The sequence below is a fragment of the Mustelus asterias genome, chromosome 7, assembly GCF_964213995.1.
Source record: "Mustelus asterias chromosome 7, sMusAst1.hap1.1, whole genome shotgun sequence".
NCBI classification, from domain to species: domain Eukaryota; kingdom Metazoa; phylum Chordata; class Chondrichthyes; order Carcharhiniformes; family Triakidae; genus Mustelus; species Mustelus asterias.
In genome coordinates, this window is record NC_135807.1 from 49,725,257 (window position 1) to 49,747,008 (window position 21,752).

At 42.9% G+C, this 21,752-nt stretch overlaps 1 protein-coding gene across 1 annotated transcript in view; it reads right to left on the reverse strand.

The window, feature by feature from the left end:
• lrrcc1 (leucine rich repeat and coiled-coil centrosomal protein 1) overlaps positions 1 to 21,752 on the reverse strand; it is a 160,825-nt gene that overhangs the window by 110,638 nt on the left and 28,435 nt on the right. Inside the window, exons 5-7 of the mRNA XM_078217047.1 lie at positions 7,125 to 7,292; positions 4,106 to 4,275; positions 621 to 839 (exon numbers count right to left, since the gene is read on the reverse strand). Coding sequence (XP_078073173.1) covers positions 621 to 839; positions 4,106 to 4,275; positions 7,125 to 7,292 — 557 coding nt within the window. The remainder of the gene's footprint in view (positions 1 to 620; positions 840 to 4,105; positions 4,276 to 7,124; positions 7,293 to 21,752) is intronic.

The following is a 21,752-nucleotide window of genomic DNA, read 5'->3' on the forward strand; positions in this document are numbered from 1 at the left end:
CTGCTACTATAATGAAATTCCCTTACTATTGCATTTAAACAAAAATTCCTTCCGTTTTAAAGCATATCTCCAATTTCAGAAAATATAGAAGTTACACACATACCAACATTTTTTAGTTTTGATTTTACAGTACTTTTGTTGAGAGATTTTTATTTTGTTTCTCCAATCTTCGATTAATTAATGCACCCTTTGAAAGCACAACTCTACGAAGTGCTCATAGTGCAAACTGGACCAGATGGTGGAAAGATGGAGGATGGAAAGATAGGTCATAGAATTTGGTCCAAGAGGGATGCAATAAATGATGTGTGCTATGAACCTAAATAGCAGTTATTGTTTTAAATTTTACATTTCTCCAGTACACGAACGATGTCTCTAAGATCAAGATTTGTTGAATAAATTTATTGTGAATCATGTTAAGACACCACCTTCCATGATACCCAGGAAACTTGATGTGCAACAAAATTTAAAGCATCTGTAGAAATATTTACAAATGATTGTACAAAATTTAAATAATGTGAGTGAATATTTTTTAAAAGAACACCACCCGATAAGACCACATTATTCAGCAAACATGCTACAAAGCCAAGCCAAACACATTTCCTTTAGAGGTAAACAATCACCTGCTGCAATAGCTGAGAAATCTGTCTTTCCAGCTTCTTTATTCGGATTTCATTAAAAACACCAACAGTGTTGTAATTCTTGGATGGCTCCACTTCAGGTGAAGAACTGGATTCAGCAGCAGACATTGGCATTGCAGGATTAGCTACTGTAGCACGATGGCGATAATAAGCAAGTACTTGATCGATCCGAGGGGTGATCACAGGTAGCCCCACTGAAGCCTGTTTTTATTATAGAAAAGGGAAGTATGTAAACATATAACAAAGCTTTAAAAAATTCTATCAGCTAATACAGCGATACTTGAATGTAAAATATTAGTTTTTGCATTAAACTTAAGAAAAAAATCTGTATGTTGTTATGTTATTGCACCATCTACAGTATCACTATATGTTTGACTTGTTTTATATTTCTGGAAGATTCGTGCAAGACCTTCTGTGAGTGAAAATTCTGGATGAATACGAATATTCCACAAAGGCGCCACTGTGGCTAGCACTGCTGCCCTCACACTGCCAGGGACCCAGGTTCGATTCTGGCCTTGGATGATTGCAAGTGTGGAGTTTCCAAATTCTCCCTATGTCTGTGTGGGTTTCCTCCGGTTTCCTCCCACAATCCAAAGATGTGCAGATTAATTGGATTGGCCATGCTAAATTGCACCTTACTGCCCAAAAATATGTAGGTTAGGGGCATTAGCGGGATAAATATGTGGAGTTACAGGGATAGAGCGGGGGATGACACCCTCATTTCTGACCTTATGATGGAAGGAAGGTCATTGATGAAGCAACTGAAGACGGTTGGGCCTAGGATACTACCCTGAGAAACTCCTGCAGTGATGTCCTGGAGCTGAGATGATGGACCTCCAACCATCACAACCACCTTCCTTTGTGCCAGGTATGACTCCATCCAGCAGATTGTTTCCCCCAGACTCCAGTTTTGCTAGGGGTCCTTGATACCATATTTGGTCAAATGATGCGTTGATGTCAAGGGCTGTCACTCACACCTCATCTTTGAAATCAGCTCTTTTGTCCATGTTTGAACCAAGGCCAAGTGACACTGGCAGAACTCAAATTGAGCATCTGTGGGTAGGTTACTCCTGAGCAACTGCTGTTTGGTAGTGCTGTTGATGACCCCTGCCATTACTTTACTGATGATTAAGAGCAAACTGATGGCGTGGGTGATTGGTTGGGTTGGATCTGATCTGATCTGTTTTTTGTGTACAGGGCATTCCTGGGCAATTCTCCACATTGCCAGGTAGATGCCAGTGTTATAGCTGTACTAGAATAGCTTGGCTAGAAGTGTGGTAAGATCAGGAGCATAAGTCATCAGTATTATTGCCAGACTATTGTCAGGGCTTCATAGCCTTTGCAATAGCCAATGCCTTCAGCTGTTTCTTTGGGTAGTACTGGGATGCCAGATTAACCAAGCTAGATCAGGCCTGGAGTGAGGGTGAGTGAATGAGGCCCTAAACAATTCTCTTACTGATTCCACCAGCAGATCATAAAATAAACCTGAGTGACAACTCTCCAAGGATTGATCCTGCCTCGTTACTGCCAAAGACTCCCTTTTCTTTTATTTTCCACTTCTTTTCCTTGGCCTGCCACTGGATGTCAAAAAGTGACAATAAGAGTGCAGCTGAAAGTCTCCTCAACGGTGATAGCACCAATAACTGTTCCAGCTCCTTCGTTCACAGCTTCCCTACATCCCACTCTTGTTGTTCCTCCATTCATAGATTCTGTTATTGGAGGAGCTGCAAGATTGGGGGAGAGAGAACCTGCGATGAGAGGAACAGCTCTGGTCTTTCCTTCACTTGCTGCTGTTCCAATCGCACCTCTGCAGTCAGTTCCTTCTCTCAGCAACTGTTTTGTTGAGTGTGGAAACTGCTGCTTTCCTTCTGGCAGCTCACTGGTCAGCCAACTTTTGAAAAAGAAAATCCAGCTGTCAGTTTCACTGATGATCGGTCTAAGTGTTAACTGCTGTTTCCGACCTTTGGGCAATCTAGTGGGTTTCCAGCCAGCTGTTTAACAAACATTGGAACTGTCAGACACAAATCCACAAAGCTGTTGGAAGCAGCAGTTACCACTTGGAGCAACTGTCAGTGAAACTGACAACTTGATTTTTTTTTAAAAAGCTGGTCTGAAGGTCAGAAACAAAAGTATCAAGTGGCAGAATTCTGAAATCCCCATATCGGAAACCTGCCATTTGACAGAAATTTCTTACCCCTGATACGTTCCCAGCAGCACTGTGGGTGTGAGTTCCAAGATTTTGATCCAGCACAGTGAAGGAACTTAGAATTTATAGTTCTAAGTCAGGGCAGTGTGTGGCTTGAAGGGAAATCTCCAGGTGGTGGTGTTCTCATGTGTGTGTTGCCATTGTCCTTCCAGCTGGAGGAAGTGGCGGGTTTGGAAGGTACTTTCAAAGGAGACTTGGTGAGTTAGTGTGTGTTGGTGGTGGAGAAAGTGTCTGTTTAAGTTGGTGGATGGGGTGGCGATCAAGCAGGCTGCTTCGTCCTGGATAGTGTCAAGCTTCTTGAATATTGAAACCACACTCATCTAAGCAAGTGGAGAGTATTCCATCACACTCTTGAACTGTGCCTTGTAGATGGTGGACAAGCTTTGGGGAGTCAGATGCTGGGTATCAGTTCCCTTTATTCCCAGTTGTACTTCATTGTTTAAAAATGCATAATTTCTATTAATTGGGGATGTCTTGAACTGCAATGACCAAGCAGAATGCAACTGCAAAAAATAACATTTGAAGAGACAATTCATATAATCTTCTCGGCTTCTCAGATACAAGCCGCCTATTGCTGGCTGTTCACCCTCAAAGGAAAAGACCACAAGGGAGTATTATTAAAACTTTGTCTTCACAGGACATTTAGGTCCATAGCATGGAGCTTTTCTTATGAAGTTTAAAACTTTTTGTTAAAGTGTGTTTACCTCAAGCTGTGGATAAACACATATAGGTGTTCTGATTTAGGATTATTTCACCAACGAGGCAACAATACTGAGGGCAGTTTCTTCCCAAACTTCAAATTAAACAAGCAAACCAGTGGGTGGCATAGTGGCACACTGGTTAGCACTGCTGCCTCACAGTGCCAGGATCCTGTGATCAATTCCTGGTTTGGGTCACTGTCTGTGCAGAGTCTACACATTCTCCCTGTGTCTGCGTGGGTTTCCTCCGGTGCTCCGGTTTCCTCCCACAGTCCGAAAGACGTGCTGGTTAGGTGCATTGGCCATGTTAAATTCTCCCTCAGTGTAACCGAACAGGCGCCGAGTGTGACAATTAGGGGATTTTTCACAGTAACTTTAATGCGGTGTTAATGTAAGCCTACTTGTGACACGAATAAATAAACTTTGAACTTTAAGAAGTGGAAGCACAAATAAAACTGGACTGCTAAAACGTCAAGAACCAGACTGCCAGGATCCGAAAGCCAGAAACAGCTGACAGTCAGTATGGACATTCCTGATTGTGAGGGAAAAAAATAACAAAATACCTTTTCCACATTTAAGCTGGAATCTGATGATACCAAATACTCCAAGTAGTCTTCTAAACCAGGCAGATCCAAGGGGCATCCTTCACTTGAATGGATAGATTCACCAGACCGCTTTAGCTCATCTAGTGCAGTCAGATGAATTAGAGATTGAAGCAGTATTTCTCTGTAACCTGAAAAAGTTGACAGCTTTCAATTGTAATAGCGTACTGCAAAATGCTTCATGTAAAAAATAAGAAAAACAGCCTAAACATAATGGGTGCTAAACAAATACTCCCCATGCTTTTTTCCAGTTTCAATCTTATGTTCTTTTCTATACGTCAAAATGTGAATTTTGGATGATAGAAGGCCAGTTGGTGTATTTTTTTTTTGCGTAAACTGTCCTAAACTGATTTATGCAGTCGTGTGTTCATAAAGAGGAATTGCTGGCATTGTTATAACGTCACCAGATTAGTAATCCATGGGCCCAGGCTAATCTTCTGTGGATAGATTCAAATCCCACCATGGCAGCAAGTGGAATTTAAATTCAGTAAATAAATCTGGAATTAAAAAAGTAGACTCGCTAATAGTGACCATGAAACCATTGCCGATTGATGTAAAAACCCACCTGACCTTTAGGGAAGAAAATCTGCTGTGTTTACCCAGCCTGGCCTAGTCTCCATGTGACTCCAGACCCACAGGAATGTGGCTGACTCTTAAATGTCCTATGAAATTGGGTTGCAAGCCACAAACTGTTGAACCAAACCATTACAAAGCCATCAAAAAGGAATGAAACTAGATAGACCTACAAGCATCAATCTAGGCCCCAGAAATGACAAGGGCAAACCCAGCCTTGTTGACTCTGCAATGTCCTTCTTAATAACAACTGGGGGCTTGTGCCAAAATTAGGAGAGCTATCTCACAGGCTAGTCTAGCAACAGTCTGACATAGTCATATACTGGAATCATGTCTTACATACAATGTCCTAGACACCACCATCACCATCCCTAGATATGTACTGTTCGACTGACATAGGTGGTGGCACGGTGGTATAATGTCAGAAGTTGAGTTTTCAACATCAGTGCTGGACCCCATGAAGTCTCATGGTATCAGGTCAAAAATGGGCAGGTAAACCTCCTCCTGATTACCACCTACCATCCTCCCTCAGCTGGTGAATCAGTACTCCTCCATCTTGAACACCACCTAGAAGAAGTATTGAGGCTTACTAGGATAAAGAATGTACTCTGGTTGCTACTCTGTCTTGGTAACATCACTGTTGACAGAGTTGGCTGAGTCCTAAAGGACACAGCTGCTAGACTGGATCTGCGGCAGGTGCTGAGGGAACCACAAGAAGGAGAAGCATACTCGACCTTATCCTCACCAATCTACCTGTCACAGATGCATCTGTCCATGACAATATTGGTAGAAGTGACCACCACACAGTCCTCATGGAGGAAAAGTTCATCTTTCACATTGAGGATACCTGGCATCTTGTTTTGTGGCATTACCATTGTCCTAAATGGGATAGATTTCGAACAGATCTAACAGCTCAAAACTGGGCATCCGTGAGGTGCTGTGGGCCATCAGCAGCAGAAGAATTGTATACAATCATAATCTGTAACCTCATGGCCCTGCATATTCCCCATGCTACCATTATCATTGAAGTGGGGGATCAACTCTGGTTCAATAAAGAATGCAAGAGGACATGCCAGGTGCAGCACCAGGCATATCGAAAACTGAGATGTCAACCTGATGAGGATACAACACAGAACTACGTGCATGCAAATAGCATAAGCAGTTGTTAATAGCAATAAAAATGCTGGCTTAGCCAGCAATATAGATTGTCCATGTATTTATTTTTGTGTTTTATGTTTGCGGTAAAAGACATTACAAAATCTAATCGACACCAAAACAAACCCATAAAACTTATAGCAATAACATATTTATGTGCTGTAGTCATTTAGCAATTTTTGCTCTCTCCCTTTAATCCAAAAGCCAAATATTTACTAATTCCATGTTTGTGTGTGTATATATTCGTATGGATTTTAAATGCATCGGCAAAGTTTGGAAGCATTCTTACTAATTTAACTAATATGGCTGAATTTAATAAGAGACTTTTTGATTTCCACCCTTCATACATAAAACTGGTTGAAATTATAATCTGTATACAATATATATAAATCATATATGACATATATAAAATTATAAGTCATATTCTGAAAGATGGTATAATGCAAACTCCCAGAAACAATCAGTATAGATGGATTTTAAATTTCCATCTCAAATCCCAGGAACATTATTAAAATTTCAACTGCATGTTACAAAATGAGTTAAGTATCTGAACTGAATATTGAATTAGCATTATCCAAGTCTAGCTGCAGGCATGCAGTTCTAATATCTGACAAAGAGACTGAGAAATAGTTAAGAAAGAATCAGGCATTGTGATCATTTTATTGGTTCTATTCTTAAAATCTTACTATTAAAATACATGCAAATATAGCTGACAGGCAGTAGCTGTGGAATATTAACAAATCTGTAAAGCATTAACTATTGTCACATAAAATAGCCTTTAACCCACCTGACCTTTAGGGAAGAAAATCTTCCCTAAAGGTCAGGTTCTGATCACGTCTACGTGTTTATTTTGTTTTCTGTACAATTGACTGTGTAAATCAGATTATTTTATTGTCCTGTAATTGTCCTGTTGAGTCTTTTAAGCGTTGGTATGTTGAGTTAATATTGGCCCATGGAAACCATGAATGAAGGTCATGGAGAAGGTGTAGTAATGGCCTTTTAGCTAAACCTAAAGGCAGACAATTGTAATGGGATGTTGGGAGGTTAAGAAGGGGATTTGTGGAAAGTTGAACACACCTGACTGCAATATGTGTGTTCCTTCTCTGTCAAAGCAGCCTTTGCAATCTTGGTGATAGTTGTGATTATGTGGCATCTTACCTTTAATGAGTGGCAAGTGTTTGCCTCAAAATCCAAGAATTCATCTTGGTACGTAGGTAATAGCATTACACAAGTTATATTGCTAACGTCATACCTGGTGTTTGACATACTGGGTTGTCTCTTCCATCTTTCATCAGAATAAGATCGGTTAAGCAGTTCAGGCCCAGCAGGCACTGCAGCAGATGACTGAAGTTACTAATGCAATTACTATGAAGATCGACAAGACTTAACTTGTGACCAATACCATGTAGATGTAAAAAGCCTGCAATGCAATAGGTACAAAACAATTAGCATATTGAATCATAAAAGGTTACCACATCCTCTAAACAGACTATCTGGTCCATCACGTGTGCACATGCATTTTTTTCCCCCATAATCCACTTAGTTTAATCCCAACCTATTACTCACTTCTAATAACTTTTTAATGTCCCTCTTGTTCAAGTGACTATCCAATTTCCTTTTCAAAGCATTAATGAACACTGATTCTCTAATAACCTGTAGTAGCACTATTCCAGAAGTATTCCTTTCAAAGTTTACATTTGTTTTGCAACGATTAATTACATACTTGAATAGATTCCACTCCTGGTAAGATATCAACTAAAATATTGTGACAACCATAATTCATCACAAACTGTCATCGAAATGGGAACCACATACAAAGGTTGTGAAGAAAACTGAAATTGCTATCTTATTATAGTGGGAGCCAAGTGCTGCTGGAGTTGTGGCCTGAGGCTCTTTGATAGAGTAGAATTAAGCTGCTTCTTAGTCTGCATTATCTTGTTATACATGATCGAGGACAACAATACTAACAGTGAACAAAATTGTACGATATTCTACTGCCAAATAGTTTAAAATCATACATATAAAGCCCTCCATAGCCATTAATATTGGAAATAAGTCAAAGCAAATGATATATTGCAGTTGTTCTGAAACTGCAATGAACAAGTTTTCAAAATATGCACACCAGAATATACAGCTGGGAGGAGCAGAAGTATATCCTGTGACTCCACAATCAAAGAACATAGAGCCCAGGTGATTGTTACACTATGCCTGCCCCACATCCAAAACTACCTTCTGACCTCTTGTCCCAACCCCTCTCCAACTCACTTGCTAACCCCTTCCTGACTGAAACCCGCACTTCCTCACTTTTTCTACCTACACATGAGAACTCTAGACTTGACAATTCTAATGCTGTCCTGGCCATCCTCCCAACTTTGCATTCGACATACACCAGAGGTCATGCAAAGGACTATTACCCATATCCTAACTCGCACCAAATTCACGTATCCATCACTGCTGCGTTCGCTGGCCTACAATGTAATCCTATCTGGCAATGCCTCAATTTAAAATTTTCACCTTATTTTCAAATCCCTCCTTGACCTAAATGCTCCCTTTCTCTGTACCTCCTCAGCCTTACAACCCTCAGATATCTCTGCATTCCTCTTCAGATCCTTGATTTTCATCGTTCCATCATTGCCAATTGTGCCTTTGACTGCCTGGGCCCTAACCACTGAACTTCCCTCCCTAAACGACTTAGCTGTTCTATTCCTCTTTTTCTTTAAGATGATTCTTAATACCTACCTCTATGACTAAGTTTTTGGTCACCTGTCCTAATATCTCCTCATATTGAATTTTAGTTGATATAACAATTATATTTCAGAAAACTATTAGTGAAGAGCAGTACTGGAGTTAATCTTTTTTCAGTGTTACATTTACAGAGCGAAACATTGCAAGCATGTGCTTCCTAACTCAAATTAATGTTCCTCAAAAGTACTCAATTAATGTCCTCCACCTGCATGTAATGAAATGATATACACTTAACAACACTCCTGTGAAATGCCTTGGGATGTTTTGCTACATGAAAGATGCCGTAAACAAGTCCATTTCAGATGGGATGTTGTTACTGTAAATGGAAACTGTAATAAATGCATGTTGTTACTGCATATGGAAATTGTATTCGAACCTATGCATGGTTTATTAGGTAATTTATGTTTATAGAAATCTTGTTTATTGAAAACTGCATATCTCAGCAAATTCTTTCATTTTGCACTTTTGCATTTGTGGATGTCATGAAATTGTGTCACCTACTAATTTTCCAACCATTAATTTTAAGAAACAGAAATTTTACATTTGAATATTTTAAGGTAACAGCATAGGCCAGTACGAGTTAATGTAGGAAGAGTGGAAGAGGCACACCCATGATCACAAAAGAAAAATAACCTGAACATATAGGAAATTATCAGCAAATTTAATCTTTCTCTCCATGTGTCATCCTTATTGTCTGATGGTTGTTAGATGAGCAAGGTGAAGAGGCAGGGCCTGGCGAACTACCTCAGCCAGTGTGGGGATTGAACCCATGCTGTTACCATTATTCTATATAACATTCTAGCTGACTGACATTCTCCAGGAAGGATAATACGAAAGGTATATACTATAATATGATGGAGATAGTGTGACAGAAAAGTATTAAAAGAAAATAAGTATCACACGTATGGGAGATTCAATCTACATTCATGGTTTTATTAGTAATCTCCCATGATACTGCTCACAAAAAGCCAGAGGCCAAAATGGTTAATACTATGCAATGTACAGTATTTTATCAAGATCAATATCTATACTTGTTCTCCCTGACTATAACTGTTATGGAAACCATTCTTTCCCCTGATGCAGAACCTGATACACGGACAGAGTAAGTAGCTACCATTTTTGGCCGACTCACGAAATGAGCACAGAATAACATCAAGCTGATCCTTGGGTTCAAGCTCATGGTTTAGAAGGCCTGTGTTCTCAGTACCATGCTATATGGCTATGAAACATCACAACTTACAGCTTTCAGGAAACAATTTCCATCTTCGCTGTCGTGGCATTTTATGGGTATAATCTGGCTGACAAAAATCACTAATGCAGTAATCCTCTCAAAAGCAAAGCTCCTGTTAGCACTCATCAAACAGAAGGGGTTTTGGTGGATGGAGCACACCAGCAGGGTGGAAGATGGTCGCATACCCAAGGACCTAATGGTGATGTAGCCAGAGCCAGCCAACCAGTGGAACGCTCAAAGTTCCACTTCAGGGACACATGCAAGAGTGACATGAAGGCCCTAGACATCAATTATTGCAGCTGAGAGTCACTAGCTGACGACAGAGAAAAATGACAATACCTCCTGTGTTCCTGGAAGAAGGAACAGAATGTAAAGTCGCCAAATTTGCCAATGATACGAAGATAGGTGGAAGGGTATGTTGTGATGAGGATATTGTGATTCTGCATTGGGATATAGATAGATTGCACCAACTCTGTAACAGAGAATCTTACCCAGGCCCACCCCCCCCACCCCATTCTCGCAACCCCACGCATTTGCCCCGGTAATCTTCCTAATCTACACATTTTGGGACACTTAGAGGCAATTTAGCATGGCCAATACATCTAACCTGCACATCTTTGGACTGTAGGAGGAAACCGGAGCACCCGGAGGAAACCCACACAGACATGCGGAGAATATGCAAACTCCATGCAGACAGACATCCAAAGTTGGAATCGAACTCGGGTCCCTGCAATACGAATCGCTGTGCCACCATGCCACAAAGGTAGGCCATAATGAAGAAACGCCAGCTGAAATGGGTATACTTGCTGCGTATCCATCATCTTTTGTAGATGGAAGGATGCTGGCCATCTTCCCATTTCTGAGTACTGCAGTAATTAACATATGTGCATATTTGTGTGGACATTGTAAATTAGAACATAGAACATTACAGCGCAGTACAGGCCCTTCGGCTCTCGATGTTGCGCCGACCAGTGGTACCAATCTAAAGCCCCTCTAATCTACACTATTCCAATATCATCCATATGTTTATCCAATAACCACTTGAACGCTCTCAACGTTGACGAGTCCACCACTGCTGCAATTAGAGAGGTTGAACAGTTTCGGCCTATACTCGCTGGAATTTAGAAGAATAAGGGGAGATCAAATTGAGGTATTCAAGATGATAAAAGATATGGATAAAGTAGACGTGGAGTGGATGCTTCCTCTTGTGGGGCATTCTAGGATGAGATGTCATAGTCTTACGATAAGGGGTAGCAAATTTAAAACAGAATTGAGGAGAAACTACTTCTCCCAAAGGGTTGTGAATCTGTGGAATTCGCTACCCCAAAGTGCGGTGGATGCTGGGACAGTGAGTAAATTTAAGGAAGAATTGGACAGATTTTTAATTGGTACTGGGTTGAAAGGTTATGGGGAGAAGGCAGGAAAATGAGGATGAGGAACATAGCAGCCATGATCGAATGGCGGAGCGGACTCGATGGGCCGAATGGCATGATTCTGATCCTGAGCATAGAGAGCAGATCTCTGGGGGTGAGCCGAGTGAGAAAGCTCAGGTGGTTAGGGGCTGTAAAAGACTGGGCCTTGTGATTGGGGACTCCACAATTAAGGGGACAGATAGGAGGGTCGGAACTAAAGGTAGGGACTCAGGGTTGGTGTGTTGCCTACCAGGGGCTGGGGTCCGGGATGTGTCTGACAGGGTATTCAGGACTCTTAGGGGGGAGGGAGATAAACCACAAGTTATTGTACATGTGGGGACACACGACATAGGGAGGATAGGGGAAGGGGATATTAGGCAGGGATTTATGGAGTTGGGGTGGAAACTAAAGGCCAAGACTGACAGAGTGGTTATCTCTGGACTCTTGCCTGTACCACGGGATAGTTTAGAGAGGAATAGGGAGAGGGAAGGTTTGAATTCATGGCTGAGGGGATGGTGCAGGAGGGAGGGGTTCAGGTACTTAAGCAATTGGGGCTCGTACTGGGGAAGGTGTGACCTCTATGAGAAGGATGGTCTACACCTTAATCAGAAGGGGACCAATATCCTGGGGGGTAAATTTGCTAAGGCCATGCAGGGAGGTTTAAACTGATTCGGGGGGGGGGAGGGATCCTGAGTAGTGGGGCTGAAAGTGAGGGATGCATGGATGGGGACTGCAATGCACGGCATTGCAGAGGTGGGGTGGAGCAGGGTTTGAAATGTGTATACTTCAATGCCAGGAGTATTCGCAATAAAGTGGGTGAACTTGCAGCGTGGATCAGTACCTGGGACTTCGATGTTGTGGCTATTTCAGAGACATGGATAGAGCAGGGGCAGGAATGGATGCTGCAGGTCCCGGGGTTCAAATGTTTTAGTCGAAGTAGGGAAGGAGGTAGAAGAGGGGGAGGGGTAGCATTATTGGTCAGAGATTGTATCACAGTGTCAGAGAGGAGGTTTGATGAGGACTTATCTGTTGAGGTAGTATGGGCGGAGATTAGAAATAGGAGAGGAGAGGTCACCCTGTTGGGAGTCTTTTATAGACCTCCTAAAAGTTCTAGAGAGGTTGAGGAAAGGATTGCGGAGTCAATCCTGCTTAGGAGTGAAAGTAATAGGGCAATTGTTATGGGGGATTTTAACTTGACTAATATTGACTGGAATTGTTATAGCTCTAGCTCGTTAGAGGGGTCAGTTTTTGTTCAAAGCGTGCAGGAAGGTTTTTTGACTCAGTATGTAGACAGGCCAACTAGAGGTGAGGCTATATTGGATCTGGTGCTGGGAAATGAGCCAGACCAGGTGCTAGACTTGGAAGTTGGTGTGCATTTTGGTGATAGTGACCACAATTCGGTTACGTTCACCTTAGTGATGGAAAGGGATAGGCATGAACCTCGGGCCAGTGGTTTTAGCTGGGGGAAGGGTAATTATGAGGCTACTAGGAGAGAATTAGGAAACATAGGTTGGACTAGGAGATTACAGGGACTGGGAACGTCCGACATGTGGAGTTTTTTCAAGGAGCAGCTACTGCGAGTCTGTGATAGGTATGTCCCTGTCAGGCAAGGAGGAATTGGTAGGGCTAGGGAACCGTGGTGCACCAAAAAAGTTTCTTTGTTGGTTAAAAAGAAAAAGGAGGCTTATGTTCGGATGAGACGTGAGCACTCGGGTAGTGCACTAGAAAGCTTTAGATTGGCTAAGAGGGAGTTGAAGAGCGAGCTTAGAAGGGCTAAAAGGGGACATGAGAAGACTTTGGCGGATAGGGTTAAAGAGAATCCTAAGGCGTTCTATAGGTATGTCAAGAACAGAAGGTTGGTTAGGGCAAGTTTAGGGCCAGTTATAGATGGCAGAGGGAAGTTATGTGTGGAACCGGAGGAGATTGGTGAAGCATTGAACCAATATTTCTCTTCGGTGTTCACGCAAGGGGACATGAATATAGCTGAGGAGGACACTGGGTTGCAAGGGAGTAGAATAGACAGTATTACAGTTGATAAGGAGGATGTGCAGGATATTCTGGAGGGTCTGAAAATAGATAAATCCCCTGGTCCGGATGGGATTTATCCAAGGATTCTCTGGGAGGCAAGAGAAGTGATTGCAGAGCCTCTGGCTCTGATCTTCAGGTCGTCGTTGGCCTCTGGTATAGTACCAGAAGATTGGAGGTTAGCGAATGTTGTCCCATTGTTTAAGAAGGGGAACAGAGACTTCCCCGGGAATTATAGACCGGTGAGTCTCACTTCTGTTGTCGGCAAGATGTTGGAAAAAATTATAAGGGATAGGATTTATAGTTATTTGGAGAGTAATGAATTGATAGGTGATAGTCAGCATGGTTTTGTGGCAGGTAGGTCGTGCCTTACTAACCTTATTGAGTTTTTTGAGAAAGTGACCAAGGAGGTGGATGGGGGCAAGGCAGTGGACGTGGTATATATGGATTTTAGTAAGGCGTTTGATAAGGTTCACCATGGTAGGCTTCTGCAGAAAATGCAGATGTATGGGATTGGGGGTGATCTAGGAAATTGGATCAGGAATTGGCTAGCGGATAGGAAACAGAGGGTGGTGGTTGATAGTAAATATTCATCATGGAGTGCGGTTACAAGTGGTGTACCTCAGGGATCTGTTTTGGGGCCACTGCTGTTTGTAATATTTATTAATGATCTGGATGAGGGTATAGTTGGGTGGATTAGCAAATTTGCTGATGACACCAAAGTCGGTGGTGTGGTAGACAGTGAGGAAGGGTGTCGTAGTTTGCAGGAAGACTTAGACAGGTTGCAAAGTTGGGCCGAGAGGTGGCGGATGGAGTTTAATGCGGAGAAGTGTGAGGTAATTCACTTTGGTAGGAATAACAGATGTGTTGAGTATAGGGCTAACGGGAGGACTTTGAATAGTGTGGAGGAGCAGAGGGATCTAGGTGTATGTGTGCATAGATCCCTGAAAGTTGGGAATCAAGTAGATAAGGTTGTTAAGAAGGCATATGGTGTCTTGGCGTTTATTGGTAGGGGGATTGAATTTAGGAGTCGTAGCGTTATGTTGCAACTGTACACAACTCTGGTGCGGCCGCACTTGGAGTACTGTGTGCAGTTCTGGTCCCCACATTACAGGAAGGATGTGGAGGCTTTGGAGAGGGTGCAGAGGAGGTTTACCAGGATGTTGCCTGGTATGGAGGGGAGATCCTATGAGGAGAGGCTGAGGGATTTGGGATTGTTTTCGCTGGAAAGGCGGCGGCTAAGAGGGGATCTTATTGAAACATATAAGATGATTAGAGGTTTAGATAGGGTGGATAGTGATAGCCTTTTTCCTCTGATGGAGAAATCCAGCACGAGGGGGCATGGCTTTAAATTGAGGGGGGGTAGTTATAGAACCGATGTCAGGGGTAGGTTCTTTACCCAGAGGGTGGTGAGGGATTGGAATGCCCTGCCAGCATCAGTAGTAAATGCGCCTAGTTTGGGGGCGTTTAAGAGATCCGTAGATAGGTTCATGGACGAAAAGAAATTGGTTTAGGTTGGAGGGTCACAGTTTTTTTTTTAACTGGTCGGTGCAACATCGTGGGCCGAAGGGCCTGTTCTGCGCTGTAATGTTCTATGTTCTATATCTTATGAACTTACGAACTTAGTGGATTCGATTATCATTGAACATTTGAATTAATCCACTTTTGACTGAATTCCAGGAGGTCGCAAGAAATAGTAGGAAAGATATTCCAAGTTAGTAAGACATGGGTTGCAAGACCATATATAGCAGTAGTAGGAAAAGAGGTGGGTCAGGGAGGGAAACGATAGGAGAATGTCTTGTGGGTCATTAGTGTTGGAGGAGTGGATTGAGAATGATAGTTACATGGGTTAGGTAAACAAAATGAAGATAAAGTTTCTCGGAGAACTGGGAGAGAGAGGTTTAGGGTGTGGTTGACAAAGTGGGCAAATAGGTGTTTTCATAATCATAAATGGCAAAACGCAAGCGTAAAATGTTCTTAAATGCCTTCAGTAACTTTTAATCAATTTGCTTCACTTAAAGAAACTTTAAGTAAAAAGACAGAGCAACATGATTTCAGAGCTAAGTATGCAACATCATCAACTACCTTGAAAAGCTGAATTAATGGCCCAGAACTTCCAAGGAGTAGCAATCATCGTTTTATCCTTTTTAGTTGGGAGCTGCACATTTCTTTCCTGATCTTCCGACCTGAGCCTGGTGAGAAACGTTTTAGCCCAGCAGCTCCAAACTCCTCCCAGTGTAGCAATGTTGGGGAACGTGAAGCCTCACTCCCTTTTTATGGAACGAGCTGCCATCAATCAGTGAGTTTAAAGGTCCCAACCAATTTGACAGGAGAGAAGTGTGCGCGGTAGTGGGTGAGGAGCTAGAACGTTCAGCAAAGGTGGTTTCGGAGTCAGTGGATGGGGGAATTCCATTTTCACAGTTACTCACGAGTTAGAAGTGATTTTAATCCTTCTAATTTTTCCTCGGTAACTATTCTGCTAAGAGAATGGAAACCATCCAAAGTCTATGATTTAAATTGGAGTATTGAGTGGTTCTAGGTACAGGTAATTGCCCATCAGAAGAGTAAACTTCCTAGGTATTTCCAGTGCAGACAAAGGGAATTTCAGGGAACTCCTCCAGTGCATCTTCTAGGGTCCCTCCAGGATGTGACCTCCCAGAGAACGGAAGATCTGTGCCGATGGCATGTAAAGTGAAATGGTTGCATTCAATAGTGACAGATTCAACAGTGATAGTAACAAAAAATATTCATAGACGGTGGTGAAGGAAATAGAATAGCAAAAGCTTGATAAGTGTTACCCTTACATGCGTAGACCAGCTGAGACCGTAATGTTAGAGGTATACAACACAAGATGGTTACCAACCAGGAAAGCCATTGCTATCTTAATTTACCTATTGGAAAGATCCTAAAGTCTGACCCACCCTCTGCAACCCTCCCACCATTCCTCTCTATTTGAGCATTCAATTACTTCTTAAGTTTTCAGAGTTTCTCTTCCATTCGTTTTTACAGATGTCTATTCCATATGCTGATCATTCTTTTGGGACCTCACCTTTAGGGATTGTGTAAAATGGACAAAATTGGATCAGACACCTCTCTTAATTTTCTAATTCACTATCTGCAAATACTACTTCATTGGTCACATTGCTGATTTTCTTTTAAAACTGCGTTTGTCAAACTAAAATAATGAGTTTTTAGCTCAATTAAGTACTTTTGCCTGGCTTCTGGATTACTTGTGCAGTAACATGGGGCAGAATTTTACCTGTCCCCGGGGCGGGGGGGGGGGGGGGGGGGGAGGAATGAAAGTACATGTGGGAGGGGTGGTAAAATCACAGAGAACCACAGCAGTCTGGTCACCCCACCACGTCGCATTGTCAAATAATTTAATCAATGGTGGGACAAGACTTGAGCAGACTGTCCACCACAATTTAAATATGTAAAGGCGCTATTACACATTTCCATCTGGCATCCAGCCATCTACCCAACCGGTAAAATTCAGTCCATAACCACTATGCTATTGGATGTACCTCTCTCACTATATGAAATAGCATGATAAATTAGGTCAGTTCAATCTTACATTATCATCTGCAAGTTGGGCCAAGCAGTAGCAACAAATATATTCAGCGATCTTACTCGGCAAGCCTAAGGAGAGTTTTATTTAATTCATTTATTGCATGAAATTTGAATTAATTGGAAATATGCTAATTTATGCAAATAAAAGATCCCAATGAACAGCCAGTTTATAACATTCATATTCATTAAATGCACAAAGCACTGAGTGCCTATATTATCACCAAGCTACTCAAAAAGAGTTCCATGTCCCATCCCAAAGTTTGCTCATCTCAGTCAAGGTGCCGGTAGGATCACTACACTTGGTCTAAATTCCTGAGTTATAGAGTCACAGAGCCCGATTTTAACATTTTCAATCTAAGTGCTGAATCTGGGCGTAATGCAGATCCGACTTGGAAATCTGCTCTCAGGCGCCCCGATACGCACTCAGCCTGAAAAAAACATCGCGGGTCCCATTCACGGTGTGGGTGGGGCTTAGCGCGCCCGAAACGATCGGAGCTCTGAACCGCGCACGCGGTGGTAAAGGGGGAAATGCTGATTAAGCTGGGCGGGCAGTTCATTAATTCAATTTTAATGCATGCAAATACATTTAAATCGCCGTTGCGCCTGGGTTTCGGTAAAGTGGCAATCTGCGCGGACGTGGGCCACATTAATGGCCTCACACCCGACTTTACCACGTTTTTGCACCCGAAAACGGGCGCGACGCAATGGTAAAATCGGGCCCACAGAGAGCATGGAAACAGGCCCTTCGGCCCAACCAGTCCATGCCGACCATGGTGCCCTTCCAGCGAGTCCCAATTGTCCATGTTTGGCCCATATCCCTCTAATCCTTTCCTATCCATGTACTTATCCAAATGATTTTTAACTGTCACTATTGTACTTGTCTCAACTACTTTCTCTGGCAGCTCATTCCATATACGCAACACCCTCTGTGTGAAAAGGTTGCTCCTCAGGTCCCTTTAAAGCTGTCCCCTCTCACATTAAATCTTCACTCTCTAGTTTTTAATTCCCCTTCCCTGGGAAAAAGACAATATGCTTTCATCCTATCTATGCCCTTCATTATTTTATACACCTCATTCTCCTACGTTCTAAGGAATAGGTCCTAGCCTGGCCAACCTCTCCCTATAATTCAAGCCCATTAAATTTTTTTGCACTCCTTCCAGTTTATCACTATCTTTCCTATAATAGGGTGACCAAAACTGTTCACAAAACTCCAAGTGCAGCCTCACCAACAAATTATACAACTGTAAGATAATGCCCCAACTCCTATACTCAATATCCTGACTGATGAAGGCCAGTATGCTAAATGCCTTCTTCACCACCCTGTCCACCTGTGATGCTGCTTTCAATGAACTATGTACTCCTAGGTCCCTCTGTTCCTCAACACTTCCCCCGGGTCCTACCAATAACCGTATAATTTCTACCCTGGTTCTCTCTACACCTCCATCCCACACCAAGACGGCCTGAGAACTCTTCGCTTCTTTCTTGAAAAGGGGCCTGAACAATTCCCACCCACCACCACTCTCCTCTGCCTGGCTGAACTCGTTCTATCTCTCAACAACTTCTCCTTTAACTCATCCCACTTTCTCCAAGGCAAAGGAGTAGCAATGGGTATCCGCATAGGTCCTAGCTACGCTTGTCTTTTTATGGGGTGTCTGGAACATTCCTTGTTCCAGGCCTACCCAGGTCCCCTCCCACAACTCCTTAACCGGTACATCGATGACTATTTTGGTGCCGCTTCATGCTCTCGTCCAGACCTCAAAAAATTCATCAACTTTACTTCCAGTGTCCACCCCTCCATCGCCTTCAATTGGTCCATCTCAGTCACTTCCCTTCCCTTCCTTGACCTTTCTGTCTCCATTTCCGGCAATAGACTATCTAACAATATCCATTACAAGCCCACTGACTCCCACAGCTATCTGGACTATAGCTCTTCACACCTCACATCCCGTAAGGACTCCATCCCTTTCTCTCAGCTCCTTCGCCTCTGTTGCATTTGTTCCGATGATGCCACTTTCCAAAGTGGTGCTTCTAATATGTGCTCCTTTTTCCTCAACTGTGGATTCCCATCTACAGTTTTTGACAGGGCCCTCAACAGCATGCACTCCATCTCCTACGCCACGACCCTCACCCTCTCCCCTCCCTCCCAGACCAAGGATAGAGTCCCCCTTGTTCTCACATTTCACCCCACCAGCCTCTGCATGCAAAGCATAATCCTTCGCCATTTTTGCCATCTCCAGCGTGATGCCACCACCAAACACACCTTCCCTTCACTCACTCTGTCAGCATTCCGCAAAGACCATTCCCTCCAGGATAACCCAGTCCACTCCTCCACTATACCCAACACCTCTCCTGTCACTCATGGCACCTTCCCATGCAATCGCAGAAGGTGTAACACCTGTCCTTTTACCTCTTCTATGTTTACCATTCAAGATCCAAAACATTCATTCCAGGTTAAGCAGCGTTTCACTTGCACCTCTTTCAATTTGATGTATTGCATTCGCTGCTCCCAATGTGGTCTCCTCTATATTGGAGAGACCGAGTGTAGACTGGGTGATCGCTTTGCTGACCATCTTCAGTCTGTGCGCAATCAGGACCCTGACCTTCCGGTTGCTTGCCATTTTAACACACGATCCTGCTCCCACACCCACATGTCTGTCCTTAGCCTGCTGCAAAGTTCCAGTGAAGCTCAATGCAAACTGGAAGAACAGCATCTCATCTTCCGGCGAGGCACTTTACAGCCTTCCGGTCTCAATATTGAATTCAACACTTCAGATGATTTGCTCTACCCCACCTTGACCCCTAATTTTTTACTGTTCTCTATCTTTTATTTCTTTATTGTTTTTCTTCATTTTTCATTCCCCCCCGCTCTTGCCCCCTTCCCGTACCTTTTCTCCCCCCAACTTCCCCTTTTCTACATTCTACCTGTCTCCACCGCCCCCCCCCCCCCCCCCCCCACCCCCCATCCTCATCTGCCTCATCTGTCACAGCTTCTCTGCCGTTTGGCCATTCACACCCTTTTTCTCTCTGTGGACAGCAATTAGAAGTCTTTTCCCCTGGTTTCTATGGCTGTGATTCATCTTTCATTCCCTCCCCCTGCGGTATAAATATCTCCCACTTTCTATGCCTTTTAGCTTTGACAAAGAGTCATCTGGACTCGAAACATCAGCTCTTTTCTCTCCTTACAGATGCTGCCAAACCTGCTGAGATTTTCCAGTGTTTTCTCTTTTGGCTTCTCCTCTGGTTTAACTTTCCAAAATGCAACACCTCACACTTATCTGTATCGAAAACCATTTGCCAATCCTCGACCCAGTAAGGGAAGTGTTAGCCATGATTCCTATATCTGATCATCTTATTATCCAGCTGCTCAAGTTGAAAATACAAGGAAGAACTTTGACAATTGCAATGTCAGCAGGCTGCTGTCACCTAAAAGCTTGCTGACAGACACTATCAAAGCACACAGATCTATGGAGAATGGCTGGAGGCTGTGAAACAGTACACCAGCAAGGATTCAATCCCTTCAGGAGATGAAAGGAAAACTGAATTCAACAACAACAAATATTAAATCCAGTTGGTAGCTAATGAAAGTTTTTTAAAAATTTGACATAAATATGCATCTTAAGAGTGATGATTCATTGAACCGATTTGTTCCTCCACACACCCACAGCAAAAAGACAACACAAATCTAAGAGTAAAAACAGAAAATACAGGAAATGTTCAGTATCTCTGGCAGCATCTGCCTGGATGAGTACAGCTTCAACAACACTCAAGAAGCTCAACACCATCAAGGACAAAGTAGCCTGCTTGATCAGCATCCCATTCACATTCATTCCCCCCACCACTGATGAACAGTAGCAGCAGTGTGTATCATCTACAAATGCACTGCCAGAACTCACCAAGGCTCCTTGCAGCACCTTCCAAACCCATGACCATAACTAGCTAGGAGGGCAAGGGCGGCAGACGCATGGGAACACCATCACCTGGAAGTTCCACTCCAAGCCATACTCCATCCGGACTTGAAATTACATCATTGTGCCTTCAAAATCGTGAAACACCCTCTCTAATAGCACCATGAATATACCGATAATGCATGAACTGCAGTGGTTCAATAAAGCTCATCACCAACTTCTCAAAGGCAATTAGGGATGGGCAATAAATGCTAGCCTACCCTTCTCATTCTTTTTTCCAATGAACAATCTCACATTTTCCAACATTGAATTCCATTTGCAAACTTTTTGCCCATTCACTTCACATGTCAATATATCTCTGTAAACAATTTATAACCTCATTACAACCCGTCTTCCATCCCACCTCTGTATCATCCACAAATTTGGCCACAGTGCACTCTGTTCCTTTCTCCAAATCATTAATATATGTTGTAAAGAGCTGCGGTCCCAACACTGATCCCTGTGGCATACTGGTTACTGCCCTCCAACCTGAGCAAAACCCCCTTATCGCCACTCACTGTGTCCTGTTAGTCAGCCAATCTTCTATCCATGCCAGAATATTACCTCCAACACCATGAGCATCTTGCATAGTAGCCTTTTGTGTGGCACCTTATCGAATGCCTTTTGAAAATCCAAATCTACAACATCGACTGGTTCTCCTCTATCTACTCTGGTTGATACCTCCTCAAAGAACTCTGGGAAATTTGTCAGACATGATCTCCCTGTCATAAACCATGCTGACTCCGATTGGTCAGATCATGACTTTCCAAATGCACTGCTATTCTCTCCTTACTAATCGATTCTAATATTTTTCCAATAACTGAGGTTAGACTAACTGGCCTGTAGTTTCCTGCATTTTGCCTCCTTTTCTTTTTGAACAAAGATACCACATTGACAGTTTCCCAGTCTTTGGTACAGTTTCAGAATCCAAGGATTTTTGGTAAATGACTACC